This window comes from Paralichthys olivaceus, chromosome 14, assembly GCF_024713975.1.
Source record: "Paralichthys olivaceus isolate ysfri-2021 chromosome 14, ASM2471397v2, whole genome shotgun sequence".
In the NCBI taxonomy this organism is placed as follows: Eukaryota; Metazoa; Chordata; class Actinopteri; order Pleuronectiformes; family Paralichthyidae; genus Paralichthys; species Paralichthys olivaceus.
In genome coordinates this window covers 14,813,711-14,834,969 of record NC_091106.1, presented here as the reverse complement: position 1 = coordinate 14,834,969, position 21,259 = coordinate 14,813,711, and the positions used below count along the sequence as shown (strand labels likewise).

The 21,259-nt window shown below is 44.7% G+C and overlaps 1 protein-coding gene across 3 annotated transcripts in view; it reads right to left on the bottom strand.

Moving 5' to 3' along the window:
* Positions 1-207: 207 nt before the first annotated feature.
* zmiz1a (zinc finger, MIZ-type containing 1a) overlaps positions 208-21,259 on the bottom strand; it is a 97,181-nt gene continuing 76,129 nt past the window's right edge. The window contains exons 7-25 of one of the 3 annotated variants that reach the window (XM_069538329.1): positions 13,937-13,972; positions 7,675-7,810; positions 6,185-6,299; positions 5,845-6,065; positions 5,552-5,753; positions 5,117-5,398; positions 4,854-5,033; positions 4,664-4,732; positions 4,370-4,535; positions 4,129-4,270; positions 3,731-3,941; positions 3,454-3,559; positions 3,146-3,306; positions 2,982-3,049; positions 2,828-2,896; positions 2,458-2,741; positions 1,902-2,095; positions 1,127-1,414; positions 208-892 (exon numbers count right to left, since the gene is read on the bottom strand). In XM_069538329.1, coding sequence (XP_069394430.1) covers positions 785-892; positions 1,127-1,414; positions 1,902-2,095; positions 2,458-2,741; positions 2,828-2,896; positions 2,982-3,049; positions 3,146-3,306; positions 3,454-3,559; positions 3,731-3,941; positions 4,129-4,270; positions 4,370-4,535; positions 4,664-4,732; positions 4,854-5,033; positions 5,117-5,398; positions 5,552-5,753; positions 5,845-6,065; positions 6,185-6,299; positions 7,675-7,810; positions 13,937-13,972 — 3,038 coding nt within the window. In that variant the 3' untranslated portion in view covers positions 208-784. The remainder of the gene's footprint in view (positions 893-1,126; positions 1,415-1,901; positions 2,096-2,457; positions 2,742-2,827; positions 2,897-2,981; positions 3,050-3,145; positions 3,307-3,453; positions 3,560-3,730; positions 3,942-4,128; positions 4,271-4,369; positions 4,536-4,663; positions 4,733-4,853; positions 5,034-5,116; positions 5,399-5,551; positions 5,754-5,844; positions 6,066-6,184; positions 6,300-7,674; positions 7,811-13,936; positions 13,973-21,259) is intronic. The other 2 variants (XM_069538330.1, XM_069538331.1) reach the window with 2 other exon arrangements.

Sequence of the window (21,259 nt, the reverse complement as noted above, 5' to 3'; positions counted from 1 at the left end):
CACACACACACACACACACACACACACACACACACACACACCCACACACACACACACACACACACACACACACACACACACACACACACACACACACACACACACACACACAGGAAAGTCTGGGGGGGTCAAAGGGCATGGCATGTGCCAAAGTTTTGGAAGAACACATTTCAAACAGGTTAAAAACACTCTTACAAGACAATGTTTTTCCCATGGACTTTTCTTTTTTTTCACAAAAGGAAAGTTATAATTTAAAAAAAAAAAAAAAAAAAAATTTTTAAAACAAAGCTACAACACTTTTCCTGAAGCCCACAAAGGCTCCGCTCTCCTCTGTGTTGTCACACGAGACGATTATAGCTGCACAGTTTTCAGTTGAAAAGTCACAAATATCATATATATGTATATATATAATATCATTTTAGTGCCCGCCAAAACATGGCTGTAAATGGTGTGTGTTTCGAGTCAGAGGCGATGGAACTGGTGCGTGGAATCTTTACAGGAGGAACAAAAAACAGAGGGGGGGGGGGCTCGGAGATGAGCGGCGTTCCTGCGTTCTCCGTTAGGAGTTCCCAAAACAGGTGCCTCTTTTCTTCCGTCGGACTCCCCTCCCACACTGTCACTGTGTGTGTCTTTGTGTGTGTGTGTGTGTGTGTGTGTGTGTGAGCATCGGAAGCTGCTTGAAGTGTCTTTTTGGAGGAGGGGGGGTGAAGTGTCTGTGGACGGACAGTCAAACACGTCACCGCTCTTGTAGGCGAAGGAGCGTTCGTACTGGGAGGGGGAGGAGCTAGTTGTTCTCAAAGAGGGAGAGAAGGTCGTCGCTGCTGTTGGCGGGGAGGTCCGGGGGGTCCAGGTACGATAGCAACTCGTCCGGGTTCGCCAGCTCTGGAAGCAGCTGTGGATGAAGGGCAGAGAGAGAGGATGAGAGGCAAATCTACACAACCTGAAAACAAATGCAACTTTCTGACGCTTTGAATCATGTGTCTGTGGAAGTTACACATACACACAGACATCGCTGCTCTGAGAGTCAAACACAAACCAAGCACACAGCAAAGAGATGAGAGCAGCTGCAGCAGACGACGTTAGCTCGTAACACGCAGCTTATGACGCACAAAGCCGACACACTTACATCCAGAGAGGGTTCAGGCATATCCTGCGCTCCCTGACCCATCTGCCCATCTGCGGAGGGGTTAAAGTTCAGCTCGCCGTGGGGGTGACTGTTCTGCCCGGCCTGCTGAGGCAGTGGCGGTGGCTGCGGCTGCGACTGGCGATGCGGCTGCGAAGACGGGCCGCCGTGATGCAAGGGCTGCCCTGACTGGCCGCCGTGATGCAAGGGCGGCCCTGTTTGGCTGCCGGGGTGGGGAGACGCATGCAAGCTCTGCTGCATGGAGCTATGGGACTGATCGGGATGGGACATCTGGAAGGTGCGAGAGTGGGACGGAGGGAGGATGAAAAATAAGGAAGAGGAGGACGGAAGAAATAGCGAGAGAGAGAAAAAGAGAGCAGAGGGAGAGAGCGTGATGGGAGGAGGGACGAGGAAGGAGGTGTTGCGTGGGAAGAAGGAGAGGAAAAGCAAAATGAGTTCCAGCGTGAATAATATGGAACAGGCCCTCTAAATGGAAGCTGTGATCAGCAGACATGTACAGCTGCAACATTATACGGTGACATGAGCATGTGAGCATGACTGAGCACACATGCTGGCTAGAGGCACAGGCTGCACCTTGTTCACGTCCCAAATCTGAGCCTCTTTTTTCACTGGGGCACATTTTCTTCTACAAACTGAGGCAAACATTTAAGCTACAGGACAAAATGACTCAGCTGTCGATCAATAAACGCTATAATTAGTCCTTATTTCAACCAACTAGTTGTATAAGCATTTAACTATTTCTAAAACCTTTACTTACTGCATCGTTCATGCTGTGGCTCAGGGGCTTGTCCTGCGAGAGGAGGCCGCCATGTCCATCCGGGGGGTGCGAGAGCTGGGGGCCGTGGATGAAGTCATTCATAGGGGGACCACCTCCACCTCCTCCTGCAACTCCACCACCAGAGGAGTTCCCATGAGGGAAGTCAAAGTGCCCTTGGCTGTGGTAACTGTTGCCTGTAAGGATAAAAGCACAACATTTAGTTTTTTTGTCAAAAGGCTAACTGCAGTTTGGTCTCGTTGACGTCGTTGTTTCATGAATCATTGATTTACTTACAAAAAAAGTTATCTTTTCAAAGAAGTTACATAACAGGATACACACTTTTTTTAATGTTATGAAACATTTATCAGAGTGATGAGCTGACAACATTTTAAAACAGGTTCAGCATTAAAACTCTCCTTGAGGCTGTTTCTTTGTTTCAATGCACCAGAGACATATCAATGGCTCCTGTTGTAAAAATGCAAAAACAGTTTCCGACAACTGAGCTGAATATCCTGTTATTTATCAACGCAGCAGGATTCTGTCTGCTTTTTAGTACCTGCTCCTGGGTAATCTCCACCGTTCCCGCTCGCATGTTGACTAGGGTGTGGAGGGTAGGGACCGGGTCCAGGGCCAGGTCCAGGGCCGGGTCCAGGTCCGGGGCCGGGCCCTAGCTGGGCGATCATCTCCATCACATTGGGCATGGTCATCTGACTGGGGCTCATGGTCTTGAAGCGCTTGGTGAGCGGTCCGTCAGGGTCCTCTTTGATGTGAAGCTCGGACTTGATGGGGACAGGTCTCCAGCTACATGTTGGGTCTATAGTGACCTCTTCAAACTCTGAGCTGGGGGTGGAGACAAAACATTTTGTTGGTGAAATTATCTGAACGAGTTAAAGATGGATCCAGCTGGTAAAAGAGAAGAAACATACTTTTGTATGGCGTTGAGGATTCCCCACATGTACTGGTCCACCTCCAGACCTTCTAATAATGCTGTTTTACTGAAAAGAGACAAGAAATAATTAGATAAAATCTATAAGAGGCATTTTTTTACTCGTTATCCTAACTTCAAATCTAGACACATACTTGCACACAGGACACCGCCATGTCCCCCGCTCACAGTTGAGCTGTAAGTAGGACTCCAGATCAAAACACTGTGGAGAACAACATCACAACTTTAGAATTTACAGTGATGCACAATGCTGGTTTTCATAAAAAAAAAAAAAAACCTTTTTAAATCGAAAACAGACCTGGACATGTTTGCAGTCGTGCCCTCGCGCCGGTAGCTGGATGCGTCGGAAGGTGATGGGACATTTCAACGACACTTTAATGGCCGTCTGCTCCACACCATCTTCCCCATTGAGAGTGGTGTTGCCTGCCGAGGCCGCCACACTGCTGAAGTTCCTCTTAACTGAACCAAAGAAGATGAGGCGTGAACATTTACACGGGCGCCTCAAGACATATTTTAAAGCAAGATGTAAAGAGAGACAGGTTTTGTGGCCGTGTAATTAAGATGTGCTTATGCATATTAACTACACAAAGAGAAAATGAGCCGTACCCTTGGTGATGCAGTGTTCTGCAGGAAGGAGCCTCTTCTTCAGGAGCCCCTGGAGGACGGAGCGCACAGATGGTCTGTGGACCAGCTGCAGCACAAACAGGTGGGACTGCAAAGCAACACGAGAAGATGAAAAAATGAATCCATCTTCTAACATCCAAGTCTAGTCCACACATCTACTGTATGTAGTAAAAATCTTCTGAGTGGATGTTTCAGAAAAAAATAATGACACTTTCTGTCCTGTTGGAAGTTTTCTGTCATGTTGAGCGTGTGCACTCACGCAGCAGCAGGCGGTGACTGTAATCTGGATGGTGTTTCTCCCAGGTTGGCATACGTGCTTCAGGTGCAGGGCTTTGTGGGAGGTTTTGTTGTCTCCCCGCTCAATGGTGAGAGGCGTGGCATTGACGCTGACCTGGACGGAGGCAGGCCAGTTGGTGTTCATCTGCCTGTCTTCGTGGTGGTAGCACTTAAACTGCAGCTCAAGGTCTGACCTGTAGGAGTAACAGGATGAGAGAGTCAGTGGTTAATAGCGATATTTTTAAAACAAAGAGTTTGCTAAAAAAATAAATAATAATATGTCTATAACATCAAGTCAGGGCACTTCTTCATGCATATAAAATAATTTTAAAAGTTAGCGATGAAAGATTCATTAGTCAAAAGTCAGGGTGGTGGGCCAACCTCCACATGAGGGTCTGGTGGACGGAGGGTCGAAGGTGGAAGACGTGGTTACTGACAGCCAGGTTGTGCTCAAGGCGGAACGGCTCTAGCACCACTCCATCCCTGACGGGGAATGTCAGCCGCAGCTCTTCGTTGGGGTTACCTGGAGGTCAGAGAAAAACAGGGGAGGTCAAGGTCTCACAGTGTTTCAGATAAAATGCCGGAAATGGTCCAGTTGTTTCACTAGTGCTGGTGTACTCACTTGGAGGGGGCGGAAGTGCTGTCATATTTGGTTTCATGTCGGGTGGAAATGGGGGTTTCACATCCTGGTTTGGCGACAGGTACGGAGGAATGCTACTTCCTGGGGTCATGGGAGGTGTGGGGTTTCCAGGGACAGGAGAGTGGGGGTAGTTACCGGGCCTGGGAGGCTGTGAAAGGCAAGAAAGTACATAACGAAAATAACTGTATAAAAGCAACTCATTCATGACTGAACCAAAGATCTTAGCATGCTAGTTAACAAATGGAACTTGTTTTTGGGTATGATGTGAAAACATACCCCGTTTCCTTGACCGTAGGAGTAACCACCTCCAGAGAAGTTGGTGCTCTGACCATTGAAGGGCTCTTGCTGTAAAGGAATTTAATGATTTAATAATTTGATAGTTTTATTAGACATAAACCATTTAAGTTTCTCACAAAATTTGCCATAAGAAATTGGACAGATGGATGAATGGTGTGACACAACAGACCTTATAATACTGGGCCATGGGCATCCCAGGTGGGTACTGTCCCTGGCTCTGCTGCCCTGGCATCCTCTGGCTGGGGTAGTTAGGAGACGGCAGCGGCCTGGAGGCATTCGATGATGGGTACTGCCCCTGCTGTGGCGGGAACTGACTGTTTGGCCCGTATTGCTGAGCTGCGTAACTTGCCTGGAGAGTGGAAGTGAAAGAAATGTAAACACATATTTCAGGTGCTACAGACACAAATATCCAGGCCAATGCTTTACACTCACCTCCCCAGGATACGACCTCTTCATCCCCGGCAGGGGCACACCCTGTCGAGGTCCTCCAGGATACCCCTGCTGTGGCATCCTCTGGCCGTGAGCTCCAAAGGGCCCCATGCCTGGGGTTCGAGCCTGGTTCATGCCCATGGGAGGACCACTCATGTTGGGGTTGCTCATGGCTGATCCCATGCTGGCTGGATTCATGCCTCCAGGGGGCCCTCGTGGGCCTGGCTGGTTCATGAACTGGCTGTTGTAGGCCTGAGCGGGGCCCATTTGGAACGATGAACACATCTGGAGGCAAAACAGATGGTTTAAGCATTTAACATGATTGTTCTGTGTCCACAGCAGGTGGCTGGATGATAGGTTAATGTGTATATTTGTGTTTTACAGTCTCTTTTGGTAAATGTGTGCAGCTGTAGACATGTCAGCAGGTGTGTTTTGTACCTGTCCATACTGGTTCATATCTTTATTCTGGGTTTCCTGCAGAGCTGCTACCGTGGCTGTTGCTGTGGCCGTTGCCGTAGCAGCAGCCGCAGCGACAGCAGCTGCTGCAGCAGCGGCAGCTGGCTGCGTGAAGTCACCAGGAGGACGTGTGTGGGAGGTCATTCCCATACCTCCTGGAGGAGGGTTTGGGCCTCCGGAATAACTGTAAGAAAACAGATTACATTTTTGAATCATTATAGTAGATTGTATTGCTTGATTTATATATGAATTAAGACTATTATCGAGTGTCTCACCTTCCGCTGTATCCCCCAGGACCACCAGGGTAGCCAGGCCTGCCGTACATGCCCTGCTGCATGTACGCTTGGTTGGAGCCGACTTTGTTTGGGAACTGTTGCTGCTGAGCACTGAACTGAGGTGAGTTGAGTCCTGCTGCGCTGGCAGACATACCTGATCCCATAGGGTTCCCCCCAGGATTCATGGGGTTATTGCTGTTTACCATCGGGTTACCCAGCACCTGGATTTAACAAAGCATCATACAGAGAAAACAACATCCATTAGGTTTTTATACAAACAAAGAAGACAAACCTTGTGAGTCAAGCACTGACTGTGGATGCTGTTGTTGCACGGACATACCTGGCTCTGTGACGTATTGGTCACGCCCCACACCGTTGTCACCACTGACAGCGACCCAGGGGGCTGGTTGGTGTTTTGTTGCCAGGGGACAGAGTCATAGGGAAAGGATCCATCACTGGAAAGTAGATCAAAACACAAACATGAGCTTGGTGTCTCTTTAAGTTTCTATTTGGCCAGGAAAAGAGTCCAGAGAAAGCCACCAGGAGGCGAATATCCGTCCAAAAATGTGAATAATGTGAGAATTCTTCTTGCCAAAATGTTGGGCAATTTGACATGTTTGGCGTTCAGTTTGAAAGCGAGGATGTCTGCTGATGGCTGCACAGTGAGATAAGCTGACACGTGCCCACACTCACCAGTATAAGTTAATTATGATTAAATTATTTCTTTGTTAAAAATGTCTTTGGATATGAATCGGTAGAGTGCAAATGGAATGTGAAGTATTAACATCCAAAACAAATAACAGGGCAAAATTCCGACAGTTTCTAACATATAATAAACAAGCTCAGTCCTCATGGGGGGAGGCAAATGGCCAGTGGAGTGGGAGGGACTGCTGTTTTTGGAGAGCAGCTTGTTTTTGCTCATGAGGTTCACTTTTGGAATGGACGGCATGTTCAATATTTCCTCATAAAGGCAAAACATTATCCCAAGATCCTCAGCAGAGGCAAACAGGACTGTTGGCTAACTCCAGGGTTTCTTAGAGAGAGAGAGCGTGCGAGAGGTATGAGCACACAATGTTCTCCAAAAACTCACAGCTCACTTCCCTGTTGGCTCGTCCCACCAACCCCAAATCACAGCAGCTCCACTCAAAAAGACTTTCTGGCTCTTCTCCAAACTTCAGAAAATCCTCAGTGCCTTGGCGTGTGTGTTAAATAAGTCAAGATAATCCCCCAGCAAAGACTGAGCCACTACTGCACCTTAACTGAGTGAATATTAGGTTGTGGAGAAGGAATCATCTGAAACTATAGAGACAAAGAAAACATCTTGACCACTTTCTTTCCTATTTGCTCTATTGCCAAGCGGCACCACGTTTCACACATATATATCTTTTATTCATCGTGATCCGTGAATTTATTTATGAGAAATCGACAGAAATGTTGAGAAATATTTGCAATTTGTTTTTATCCTGTCTCTGCCCCCTGATCAAGATCCTAAATAAGTCTTCTTACTTGTGTCATGTCCCAGCCTTCAATAAAACTCATGAATGTTTGCTGGAGCATCAATCCAGGGAACTCAGTATTAAGTATTATGATAATAATAATATTTAAATAAAAAGAAAGTAAATTAAAAGCATAAGATGTATCAGATGTTTGCTGCGTTCAGTTGGGAAACATAGGACACAGCATTATTAACCAAATTTTTTCCAATGAGGATGTATTATAACTCCAGGAAAAAGCAGAATCTCATCGGGGAGATGAAATGTAATTTTGACTGTAAGAAAAGCCCAGTCTTGGCTCATGTGACAGGAGATGTCTCGGAGACGCCCCACTGACCTGTGTGTGAGGCCGGGCTTCATGCTGCTCATGCTGGGCTGCATGGGGACTTTTCCCTGCGGTTCGTTCTGCCTGTTCTTCTGGTGACGCAGCAGGAGGAGACGACCCAGCTCCTCGCACCACGACGACAGCAGGGCTGCAAGGAAAACACACAGACACACACACATATGCACACGCATCAGTCTCTTCTCAGCAAACACACAAACACACACATATGGAAATGCACTGTGTACTTATGGTACATCATGTGCATGTTGAAGTTTCCATGTGCGAATGGTCACGTAGAAAACAACATCTCTATCTAGAATAGATTTGGGTCAGCGCAGTAAACTGAATTGTTTATTGTATCCAGAGCCATTCAGCCTGAGGTTACTGCTACAGCCTCAAGGAGGCAGCCTAACTCAACAAACCTACATTGCTTATTTGAGTGTGGATTGCACAACAGTTACAGACCAGACCATCTCCTCCTGCAGTGAAAACCTGAGATCTATCACAGAGAGGGACAGACTGAAATGAAGCATGTCAGACAGACAGACACACAATGATACGGTTTAATGATAACAAGTGAGAAACTGTCCTGTCATTAATCTCCTCCTCTCAACACCACCACTTTATTCATCATTACACGTCCTCTCAAATCTCTCAGGACTGTGCAGCCTTCTCATCCTCTCAATAAAGACAAGGTTTAGATATTTCTTTCTGGTGCTAATGAGACTCCTGTTTATTTATTCCCCCCCCCCCCCCCCCCCCCCCCGGTGCCTTGTCTTTCTTAAATCAATCAGAGTTGTCTTATTCAAATAAATAGCAGGGAGTAGAAAGTTGTTTAGTCAAGCTTCAGTTTAAAAAAAACAAAGGTTATAGTGTTCAGACTTAATTAAATAATTTAAGATGCTATTTCTGGCTTTGTAGACCCAGATACACCAGATTTTTGGAAGCACTATATAGTTTGGGATAGTTATGCAGGTTTGGGATTTCAGGATGTGGAGTTTATGAAAAGGTTGAAAATCTTGCACAATGAATGATGAGGATTTAAAACCAAAAAAACCCCCAACAAATGTATGTGAGGAAAAAACATGGTTTAAGTGCCCCATCTATGACATGGACAATTTGATATATGACATGATGTGATGGAGCTAACAATGTCTTATATTATCTGAGTGAGGAATCGGATCTGACAAGTGTTTGTTTACCAAGCAAGTGAAAGAAAGAGGGGGGGAGAAAAAGAGGAGTGGTGACGTTTTCCTCTGGAGGGTGGAGAGCGCCAAGCCTCCTAGTTAAAGAGGAATTATTCCACCCTGCCATTACACAGAGCTTATCTCCCCACTAAATCACCACCTCCACACAGAGGGACTGTCTCCTCCACTGGCAACCCACCATTTAGACCTAAAGATCAGCTCCGAGCACAAGTGATGGAGTCAGTCGGAGGGAGGAAGAGGAAGAGGAAGAGAGAGGGAAGCAGACGATGGAAAGAGAGAGAGCGGTGGAGACTTTGTTGTATCAGTGCGGCCACAAGCCACTGAATCTAACAAGCTACCGAGGCAGAAGTCATTCATAATAGATTGGGGTACCCGCTCTGGGTATCGTGCAAATTTAGCAAGTTTACTACAGAGTGCGTGACCTTGTTTTCACCCCTGCCAACACCATCGCACACCTGCAACTACGCCGCCGCACTTCTCTCACTTCATCTCTTCAGTTCAGTGTGCGTAAATACCCTTCTCACAAACTGCACACACCCACATTCCTCTCAGTTCGTCTTATGTTTACAGTTGACAACTTAAATGCTTTGCTGATCCATCTGTCTATACTGTTATTGGGTTTTTTTGTAACTTCACCAATGGAATCCAGCCAACAAAAACATTTAACGCAAAAGCATGGACTCCATACATGGCCCCACCTCTCTCATCTTTCCATTTATTCCGGTTTAATTCACACTAAAGCTTTAACCTCTTTGACTTGGCTTCGACATCAGCAGCCTCCACAGTCACAGGGAAGGTCCACAACGCTTATTAAAACTATATGCAGACTGTAAAAAAAGATATATGAGCACGATATGTGATAGTGAGTGCAAAGTATATGAGCCAAATCCTCTGACTGTCTATGCTGAGGTTCATTTACAACATCATAAAACAACTTCCCTTCATGACGAGCAAATTCTCAAAGAGAAATTAGACCAGCTCTTCTAATCACATGCAGCAGGATCAATGGTTTTCTCGTGTCTCTGTGTGCAGTTTGAATGTTAAATGGTGAGATTAGCCTGACTTAGCCTAAACACTCGAGGATCAAGTAGCAGCTCATTCTGATAATGTGTTGACATGAGAGTTGACTGTTGTGTAAGAAAGTAGACGTGTTGCCCAATAGGTGCCAGCACTGAGGAGTAGGAGTTATCGGTGATCTACGTCATTTGTTTTTCTTCCTGATAACCTAGAAAATCCCCAAAATTAGATAGTAACTATAACTGAAGGAGCCTGTAAACACACAAATAACATTGGAGTCTTTAAAACGTAAAAGATGAAACTTCAGGTGTCGGAGTCTCACAATCCAAATAATATCAAAGGACCTGGTTTGATGCATTGTGAGACAGTGTGGGAGTTGTTGTCTTCACCATTATTACTCATGAAAATCTACCTGACGTGACTCAAATCATGCTCATGGATGAGAAAATGTATTAACGTTTCACTCATGTTACTCAGCAATTTTTTCATGTTTGGAGACAGTTAAAGAGAGCTACAGTTCATGAGAAGCTGCTGTTGATCCCGTAGAAATCCACTAACTGACTTTGTGTGGACTAATCTCACCTGTGAACTGCAAACAGAGGCACAATCATGACTGTGTGAGAGGAGAAATAACCTCAAATATACAGCTACAGCTCAGGGTGAGTAATGTCTACAGACTACAGTAACACTACAGCCTTGTTGTGTGAAGCTTCAGTGTTGTGGTGTTTTGGGACTCTCGCTAACAAGTGGTCTGCTCCGTCCTCTACCAGCAGAGCGGGGGCAGAAGTCACTGTAAGCTGATTTCACGACCTCTCCTGAACCCTCCGTGAGCAGCTCCATTTCTTAGAAGCTGTGGCTTTTTATGGAGCAATGCCCGGAGACATATGGGCCCTCCTCACTCGGGCTGTATTTACTGCTGTATGGCTGACTGATAGCAGGAGCCCTGGCTCGTTCTCACCTCACCTCCGCCCCTCTGGGAGCAGCAGGGAGGGAGAGAGAGCCATGGTAACAGGCTGCAAGGCCCATTAACTAATGACAGAGTGTGTGTACGAGTCCTCTTTTACAAGGAAACCCCAAAGCTAATTGCGATGAACTCTGACAGTGCCGCGTGTGTGCAAGCATCTGTGTGTGTGTGTCTGTGTGGTGCAAGCCTTCTGCTAGCGAGCATATCATTAGCCAGTTAAAATCGTGACAGACTGCCAACTATCTATTTCCAAATTTAATTCACTTATAGCTGCGCGATGGTGAACACACTGTTTATTAACACCTGATATTATTTACACGTGGAGACCACACATCCACCACACTGGTGCGTCACGTTCAGGGAGGTAACTGAGAAACCTTTGCAGAACTTCTGTGCACTTTTGCAAGGCAGATCAAACTCATCTCTTTCAGTGGAGATGCAAGTCAGCAGCAGATGTGAACCAGTGAACAAAACCTGTTTTATGACCACATAGAAAGGTGTAATTTTAGCTTTACCTAGCAACTGGTCTAAACCATAGACTGCAAGTCTCCACTTCCTCCTGCTATTCAGAAATGAAGCCATAATATTCAGAATATGGGTGCCAGTGACGCAAAAACTTCCTCCCACTGAAATAGAAATTTCAATTTTAATTTTCTCTTGCAACCAAAACTAAATATTCTAGCTAACAACAACCTCTGCGAGAAAAAGGCAGCGGAGCTCACCAAGCCAGGACAACATACGGGAACACAAATGTGGTTATACAGTATGCTTTGTGCACATTATGACAAAACTTAAACATAAGCGAATAAGTGAACTTTTCACATTGCGTAGATGTCATCTAGTGTTGTCCTGGGTAACATCATCTCACTTCACGTTGTTGCCATCTAGCAGAGTGACATATCACTGAGTCTCATCTCAGAGCCCTGGCTTGTTGGTGCAGACCTGACTATGAATCATGAGGGAAAGAGATGGAAAGGATGGAGATACAGGGTTACCACACTCAGATGTTGGTGGGAGACAGGGGCCTTTAAGACACGTTATAGATCCAATAGTAGCATTTACACTAGAAAGATGAAATGCTACAGTTCAAAGATAAAAAGAGAAGGAATGCACACTGGGGTGGTTTGCATGTAACTCAAAGTTAAAGCCAGGGGAGTTCAAAGAATGGGCACAAAAAAGAACAATGGCAATCTGTGGAGTTTCAGAAAACAGAGAATTAATGAGCTTCCAAAATTTAAAAAATATGGTCTCAAGCACAAAGATGTTTTTAGATACTTGCTATTTAGAGACTTTACATTTGAGATAAGATCAGAACCAGATGAAGCTTTAAATAATAAGATTGTGGATGGAAACAAGCAGAGGGGGTCTCTGCTTTTGAACAAGCCTTTGGAACAAAGCGGGAGGGAGTCAACACTCCACATTAAAGCAAAATGAGAAGCAAGAGTTTAAAAGCAAGGAATGGTCTGAAATGTGTGAGGCACAAACACGTACACATGTACATCCACGAATCCACTATTATTCTGCTGGAAGAATTCAACATGAATTTTTTTAATAAACACCCAAAATAAAAAGCAGGTGATTTGCTGCAACAACAACGCGGCTGGGGGCTGTGTGGGAGCATGTGAGGCTGCACACAGTTTCTAGAGCTGCACAGAAATATGACTAAACAGGGAAAATGTTAAAACCATTGTTGTAGAAAAACTTTTTCAGGAAATACCGAACACCTGCCCGGTGATGTATCATGTTGTGATGAGAGAGGATGTATATTTGACTAAGGACTAAATTCTCAAAAACAGCGACAGTGTCTGGAAATGGTCAATAGCATTTTAGTTACAAAGAAGTTGACATTCCCTCTGAGAATGGATAAAAAGAACTGGAAAAAATGGAACATGGATATGAGACACCCACTAAATGAATAGATAACTGAATCTAATCTGTATGAATGTTGAAATATCTCCACACAACTATATCTTTATCTTTTATGTTTGTAGACATTTTACATTATTTTTTAAAAACTGGTGAGACTGACTCGGGATTGGTCGAGTGTGTGCATCGTTGTGACCTCGCTACCGCAGCTCCATCCACTTACTGCCACTGCGCAAACACTAGCACTAAACAAGGTCTTCTGTACAAGATGGCAGCGTTTGTGTGATTTGGTTTAATTTCTGGATAGTGGGTGGAAGTGGAGACGCATCGTCCATCTTTGTATACAGTCTATGGTGCAATCTGGCTGTTCTGCCATATTCTGTATCAACACTGGTCACGCAAGGCTCTGATAGAGACATGGTGCATGCAGCTCTACCTGAGTTTTGTTGATCATAACACACTCAAAAGAGAATCAACTACACGTTCTGAGCATGAAAACTGTAGCACTGGACACAGAAGCCTTCTGAGACAATGTGTGGGATGATAAAAAAAAGAAGCAATTTACAATAGATATCAAAGACGGAGGACGGTAAAACGCTGGCAGGTAGGTTTGTGCTCTGTGGGTACAAATTATTATGCAAAAGACAAATATGGATGGGATATAAAACCCTGTGAAATAAAAAAAAGTCATGCTTTTTGCAGAAGTGTAATGAAAGCCATTTAAGCAGTCGATGATATCCCCCATCCTGCCCCCTTTCTGTTCAGCAAACTTCTTCCAGGAGAAGAGCATATCAAATGGGCTTTAGTCTCAACAGCTTGGAGGCAGAACAACTCAAACATGCCCTGCAGAGAGACAGCTCTGTGTCAGAAATCACACTCAACCAAAAACAGGCCTTTAATGTGAGACAGCCTGCAAATTAAAATCACTTGTTTTGAGTCTTTTTTTTTTTTAGATTTCATCTGACTTTTCTAATTTTCTATAATTTTGTTTTGTCTTCTCATCTGCTTGGTTTGACAGAATTGCATCCGCATCCTCTGGCAGTGCACCAGACATGGGGACGTGGGGGGGGGAGAGAGAGGATGGATGGAAGGATGCGAGACAGAGGATAGAGATGGAGATGGAAGGAGAGGGCCAACCCCCTGCCCCTCCCCATGAGGATGTGTGTGGGTCACAAGCCAGAGAGATGGTGCAGCCCAGAAGTTGAGGGTATAGCTCTACCTGAGTCACTCTGACATCTCCTGCAGGTGCTGGTTTCTGTGGGGGTTCAAATTGCACATTTTTAAACGGGGCAGAGTTATTGAGAATCAGCATGAACACCAAACATGATGCAGAACGACGGACGGCTACATCTGGCTGAAAATGCAAAATGTCGGCGCTCTGGGAGGAAATGTGCACATGTGGCCACAAGAGAAACAAACAAAACAACAAACTCAATCTCAATCACTACAGAGATTAACATTTCTTAGCATTGTATTTATAGCAGCTGGAAATGCTCATTCTCAGTAGTCAGATACTCTCAGTTCATGTGCTGTTATATAAGGGGTCAAGGACAACAAAGGATGAGCATTAGGATGCTAAGCTCATTTCCTTTGTATATTATTTAATGTCCGTTTCCAAAACCGGTCTTTTATGTTTTCCCAAACTTATTTATCTGGGAAAGCACTTTTAAATCTTAAACTGCTTCCTCTGTTCACCACTTAATGTTACATTTTTTGTATCCTGTATCGAGTGACATTACCCAGCACTGCAGATTTGCTTCGGGTACATTTGCTATGACAGGAGTTACAGCACCTATGGATTTGACCTACTTCTCAGCTTGAGTCTGAATTTCAGGTGACCGATGTGTCTGCGTCAGACGCTCTGTGAGTCAATGCGCCCTGCTTACAGTGCTAAGCCTGCAGGGGTCACAACCTTCCATATGTGTATAGGAGAGCTGTCACAGCGCTCACAATGATCCTACATACGATCACACGGCCATTATGCACATCTTAGTCACACAGCAAATAGGCACAGCTGCGCTTAAATGCATGTAAAGGTAAACAGGGAAACAAACAGGTATGTGGACACAAGCATGTGTTGGGGAAAAAAAAGAAAAGCAAAGTAATAAATAAGGACACTGAGGTCTGTGTCAGCAAGTAAACAAGTCGGCGTCTTGGCTTTGTGAAGATGTGCTTATACAGTAAAGCACTTCACAAGACGGCAAAGGGAGAAACATCGGAGAACGGCGAGCTGTGAATGAACTGCTCTTATCTGCAGTGCACAGCTCCGTGCCACTTCAGGGGGACTAGTAAATATCACATAGCCTAATTATAACGAGACATGCTATTTGTCTCAACTTCCACAATGTCTCTTTTCATCTCGCACTGTCGTTCCTTCAATGAAATCACCAGGGTGAAAAACATAATCAAGAATTCAGAGGGGTTTAAGAAATACGATTTCCTGTTTTTTTTTTTATTTTATGATATAAAGACAGCGATTTAAAAAGTGATGGCTGTGGTGCAGGTGATTTAGATAAAATGAATCATTTCTAGAGAAGAGGCCACGCGAAGATGTCAAAACATTTTGACTGACGTGCAGAATAGACATGGAAGTGATTAACACGGCAAAACACTTTTTATGAGTGTTTTCTAAAACACATCCTGTATCGCCCGGGGCGCAAAGAGCTCCACCCTCACTGCTAACAATACTTGACATCAGTTTGTCCACAGAGAAATTCTGCTCTCAATTCTCAAAGCGACAAATCTAATACAGCTACGCTCGGACACTCGCTCTCATTCAGAGGGGGGAAGGATGACAAGCATGGCAATGATTCACAGGAAAGAGAAAAAAGCAGAAACAAAGTGCAGAAACAGACGCACGCCACACACGTACAGTTCAGAGTCAAATGCCATGAATGAGTCACTGAACTGCCTGATGGGAAGTACTCCAAGTGAAGTCACAGGAGGTCACAGAACTGTGTAAAGTAAGCAATACAAAAGAGAGCGTTGGGAGCCAGAGAGAAAGGAGAAAGGTTACAGCGGCTGCGTGTGGCTGTGAGATTGAGGATGCAGATGGTTCGGGCGGTTAACACCCTGCCCAGGCGAACAGGAAGTGCTGCAGTTCGCTGGAAGCCATGTTTCTCTGTAGTATTTTCTGCTCTTGGTCAATGGAGGTTTCTGTGATTGTTTGCAACTGCACTTTCTAATGACGTGGTCAGTTTTAAGGTGGTTTTAATACTTTTAACAAAAAAAAAAAGGAGAGGCCTGTCTGTGCACTGATCTAACTGCATTGTCCTTCCATGACTACACTCACCCATCCTCCCCCATTCATCTCCTCTAATGACTGAGACAGGCAGACAGGCTCTGGGTCCAAGAGCTGGTCATCAACTTAAAAAAGAATCCACACTGGAAAAGTGGGTCATCTTCTCCAGACGTACAGATATAACTGCACATACACGTGCACTCTTAGCAGCAACGTGGATTCATGCTCCTTTCGACGTCATTAACTGGGGGAAGTTGTAGAATGTGCGATGGTGCCTCACCAGGCTTCATTCAACGACAACGGTGGAAATGTGTTTGCAGGTCATTTTCACATTTGCATATTTGCATAATGACAAACTAAATGTAAACTGACAAAACCAGCTTTGTTCTTCTTCCTTTGTGTGAGCTAAAGATTCATTTCACATTGTTTTCAGAAATTACTCCCTCAAAATAACTTAAATTAATATCAACCTAAACCTCAAAGTTAACCATTTCAATGCCTGGTCTTGATTAGAAACTGACGTTGTCCAATAGCCTATAGTTGCCTTTCACAGTCATATCGGTATCAGCTTTTATGTTTATATCAATTAGAAAACTTTTGTTTTTCAGGATAAAAAATGCATTTTAAGTAAAAACTAAAAATAATTCACGTTTTATATATTTCTTTGTATTTTATTTTATTTTATTCAAAGTTGTTTATGATAAAGTTTTTGGTTAAAACTTTTAAAAACCAGCCTAAATTTAATTTCTTTGTCATAAAGCTTTGATAACAATATCCTAAGAATTGTTTCCAATTTATTTCCCCCCCTAGTCTCGATAACCTATGTAAAGCTCATATTAATATGACAAAAAAAAGAATCAATGAGTCCTACTATGGATGTGTGCTTGTACACACTGCACACAGACAAAAAAACCCACTCAAAATAAGCCTATGAGAGAACAGCATGTAGGTCAACGTGTGGTCAGCTGATCTGTCCTGATCCTGTCTTGAGTGAGTGAGTGGTCAATGGCCGCAGCAAACCAGACAACACAGAAACCCATGTGGCCTAAATTACAGTTGATACAGACAGATAAGTTCTGAGTTTAATGTTTTAACTAATTTATATATAAAACTACTTACTGTATCATCATAGACCTGAATAAACTGTTGGGTTGACCTTCATTCACACCTGACTTCTCCCCATGCATTTATACACAATCAAATAGCAGAGATAAACAAATGGAAACACACACACACACACACACACACACACACACACACACACACACACACGGCATTGACTGACATCAATTTACTGAAGACGAAGTCAAACCTTCACCAGGTCTATACTTGTCAAACACGCTAAACCTAACCAGAACCCAGTGACTTGTTTTTTGCTCCCATTATGGAGACAAATACCCTTAAACTGACTGTGCAAACAAGATTTAGGTATCCACTACACGAGTTATACTGTAATACTTAGACCACACAAACACACACACACACACTCTCACACACTAATACTTACCCAGAGCCAAGCAAAGTCCCTGCACATCTCATCTCATTCCCTTCATAGTGCAGAGAAAAGACTCAAGTGTCACAAATGCTCCTGTTCCCGCAGAGGCCGGCGGCAACTCCTGAAGCTTTCCTTGCTTCCAAGGCTCCTGCCTGCACCTTATCACTCTCACTCCCTCCACGTATCCCTTACTCCGCTCACTCTTCTTTCTCCCTCACTTCCTCTCCCCTCTCCCGTCTTTCTCTCCCTTTTCCTTTTGCTCACTCTCATCCTCCTCCCTTTGCTCTCTGATCTGTCTTTTCCCCCTGTCCAGCGTCTGCACAATGCACATCAATTATTCAGAGGCAGTCTCCCGGTTTCTCCGGCTTATCCAATCAGAGCAGGGGCTCCGCACTAATGGGCTCCTGCTGTACCTGCTACCGGCTCCAACACACTCTCGAGACAGCGGGGGGATTGGGTGGGAGGGAGGGAGAGAGAAATAGACAGAGGGAGCGGAGGAGACAGCCAAGGAGGAGGCAGGATGAGGGGGAAGAGATAAAGACAGCGAGCTGACGCAGACAAACAGGAGCAGAGATATAGAGAGGGCAAGATATTCCAGTGCTTCTCACCTCAGCTGTGAGGTGCTGGTATTGATGGGTTCAGCTTAGTCTGTCTAGCGCTCCATTGCCCTGCTTTCTCTGAGCTGTGAGACAGTGCAACACACATTCACACATGCACGATCCAGCAATGCCACTGCCATTTGTCAGGGAGGGCACAAAAAAACAATAGAGGCAGAAAAAACAATCTGACAACTTCCACAAATGGGTGGAGCTTGATGTGCTATGTGCAGGCTGACTGGAAGCCGATGCATGAGAGAGGAAGTGGGAGAAAAAAATGTTAAGATCACATTTTCTGAAAAAGTTAGATAAGTTATCAGCTTCATCAGCGAGGGGGATTCCTCACTGCAGGACATCTAACCTGACAACGTTTCCCCCGTCTTCATCAGAGGCCACTTTGTAAAATCAAATTAACAAGACACACCAGAGACGAGCAGAATATTTGAGTGCAACTGAATTAAAGAGGAGACAGTTGGAGGGTGAATCTGAGTTCATCCTCTCTTCGTCTGCCTCTAACCTAAAACGGAGGAGAAAGACAACGCAGGGAAAGCTGTCATAATTCTGTCTATCCTCACCCAAATGTTGAGCTGAAGCCGAAGAGTGTGCGGGGGGGGAAACCACTGGCCTTGTGACAGCAGAGGCGGGGAAGTTGTCATTGACTGACAACGCTCAGTCATCGACAGCTTCACAAATATCCCACGCATATTTCAAACAGACACAACAGAGGCATTGTTGGGCAGGGAGAGAACATGAAAAGGGTGTGTCAGAAAGCCCCTGTGGGGAGGATGGGGGGAGGGCGACGGTGGTTGAGTCCTGAGGTGTGGGTTGCCAGATCAGTCAACCCTGAACAAAAGCAGGATTTAAAATCATTTGCTCACCCAGTTTTGACAAGAACAAAGTCTTCTGTGTTTGGAGAACAACTGCACTGCCGCCTCAGCTGGGACATCAGCGAACTGAATTTACTTGCAACTGTGCAAACCAAACCAATTAAGTAGTGGGTGATAAAGGACCCAATCAGCCAGAGACAACAAATGCACTGATCCTAATAAGCATCTCCCCCATGCACTTTATTTCTACAAACTTAGTAGTGAACTTCTGAGGGTAGTTTGGGGGGGGGGGGGGGGGGGGGTTGCAACGGGATTTCATCATCTAACGCAAACCACTGGAGAGTGTCAGAGGAGAGGCCTGCCTTCTAAAAATAAACCGCTGCTTCCTGTTAATAATTCAGCACGCTGCTCTTACTCAGCAGTAATTAAATATAAAAGTCTGTAAGGTTGATTGGGTCAGTAACAAAAAGGGATGCCATACACATTCCACTTTCCTCTGGTTCTACACACACAGCTCAAAGATGGAAGCAAGAGATGGGGGTGAGAAAATCAATCAGGTGAAAGTAAACTGAGACAGATAAGTGGACGGCATGTCAGACTGTTGTAGTGTGTGTGTGTACAGGCACTTACACACTGCAGGGATGAATCTACACATGGTCTGATGGGGGTTCTTATTTACAGCTGTTCATTCACTTGCACTGCTCCCTGAATTATGAAAGTTGTGGGTTGGTGAGGTAGTTTTCGTGAGCTGTGTGAGTGTGAGCGTGTGTGTGTACACTCATTCTTTAGGAACTTTTCCAGCATAAACACTGATTTAAGGCAGGACCAGTGGATATAATGAGGATCACAGACTGACCTAATGACCAAAAGTTCTTCTGGTTAAGTTTAGAGTAAGTCCACAGGATATCAAAACAAGTCAATGTAAAGTAATGAAGTCCTGGAGACACAACTGTATGTGTGTGTGTGTGTTTTACAGCACACAGGGTGAGTTACAGCCACACCCTGGAAGTTTTCTGTCATTGTTGACACAGCAGTGTGAATGTTTTTCCACATTTCAAACACTACTTTGCACTGTGTTGACTGACAGAGCTGTGACTCTCTCTTTTTTTACTGATGAAAGTGTGAGGGGGTGTGTGTGTGTGTGTGTGTGTGTGTGTGTGTGTGTGTGTGTGTGTGTGTGTGTGTGTGTGTGCGGTGTCAGTGGGGAATTTACCGACCCTCTAGAAACTATCTTTTCAATCATATTTCCCCAATTGTTTTTCAGCTGAAAAGTAAGAACCTGCTCTTACGTAGGAAAAACCCCACAACACAATTATCTCATGTAGATAAAGATGTTACCTGCTTTTTGAAACCACAACAACTATTCATCAGTCGAGCTTAACCTCCTGTATGGATTCCAACAACATGCCATGCCAGTGCACATTACTGAATTTTTATTTCTGAGTGAGACTGCAGGAGCAACAAGCCGCAACCTGCTTCTGACTTAAAACATTACAGTCGGGTTCTTAGAAAATAGTGCTCACTGCCAAGAAGCGGTTGCCTCTCATACAGAGTGCGTCAAGTCATGTTGAAACATAATACACTTTCAAAACTACCCTGAGATTTACTTTCATTTAATTAAAATGTGAAAAAAGAGGGCACGTCAACACGTAGAAGAGGTGAGAAAGAAGTGGAGAAGTTGTCAATGGTGATTTTGTGGGTTTATTCTCAGAGACAACAAGCTGTTGTGAACTTGATGGCAGATTCACTGAGGAAGGAAACTGTTAAACCCTCGGCAGATTATTCTACTAATCTGATTTGTTGTCTGATGAACACAGTAGCCAGAGAACTCAGAGTCTATCAGGGTTGTGTTGAGTGTTTGTGGGGCAGCGGCACACCTATTATCTAATGAACCTCTCAGCTGGAAGCCTGTGAGCACCAGACTACAGATTATTGGAAGGAAAAACATAAAACTCTAAGAAGATTCATGAACGGACGATAGATTTTAAAACACAGCATTTGGAGGAGAGGCTACACATAAATCTATTATCAGGAATATGCTCTAGAGTAAACTAAACACAACATTGTAAGTGTGCTAACAGCATTAATTCTGTGTATCCTCCCTGGCTCGGAGAGTTAACAGTGCTAATGCTAGTTCGCCTAACAGCAGATAAGTCTCTTCACTAGCTGATTCCAGATTAGAGCAGCAAACTAATCCTCCAGGCCTCACTGCAGGGTCACAATCTCCAGACAGCTCATCAGCAGCGGCCTGCTGTTGCTGAAAATCTCTGCACTTCACTCGACGAGTCTCACAGGATGGCAGCGTGCACTTTTAAAACAGGAGAAGTGCAAGTGTGGGCAGCGGCAGTTTTTTTCACGAGTTCTCGTTCTTGCAAAAAGTCAT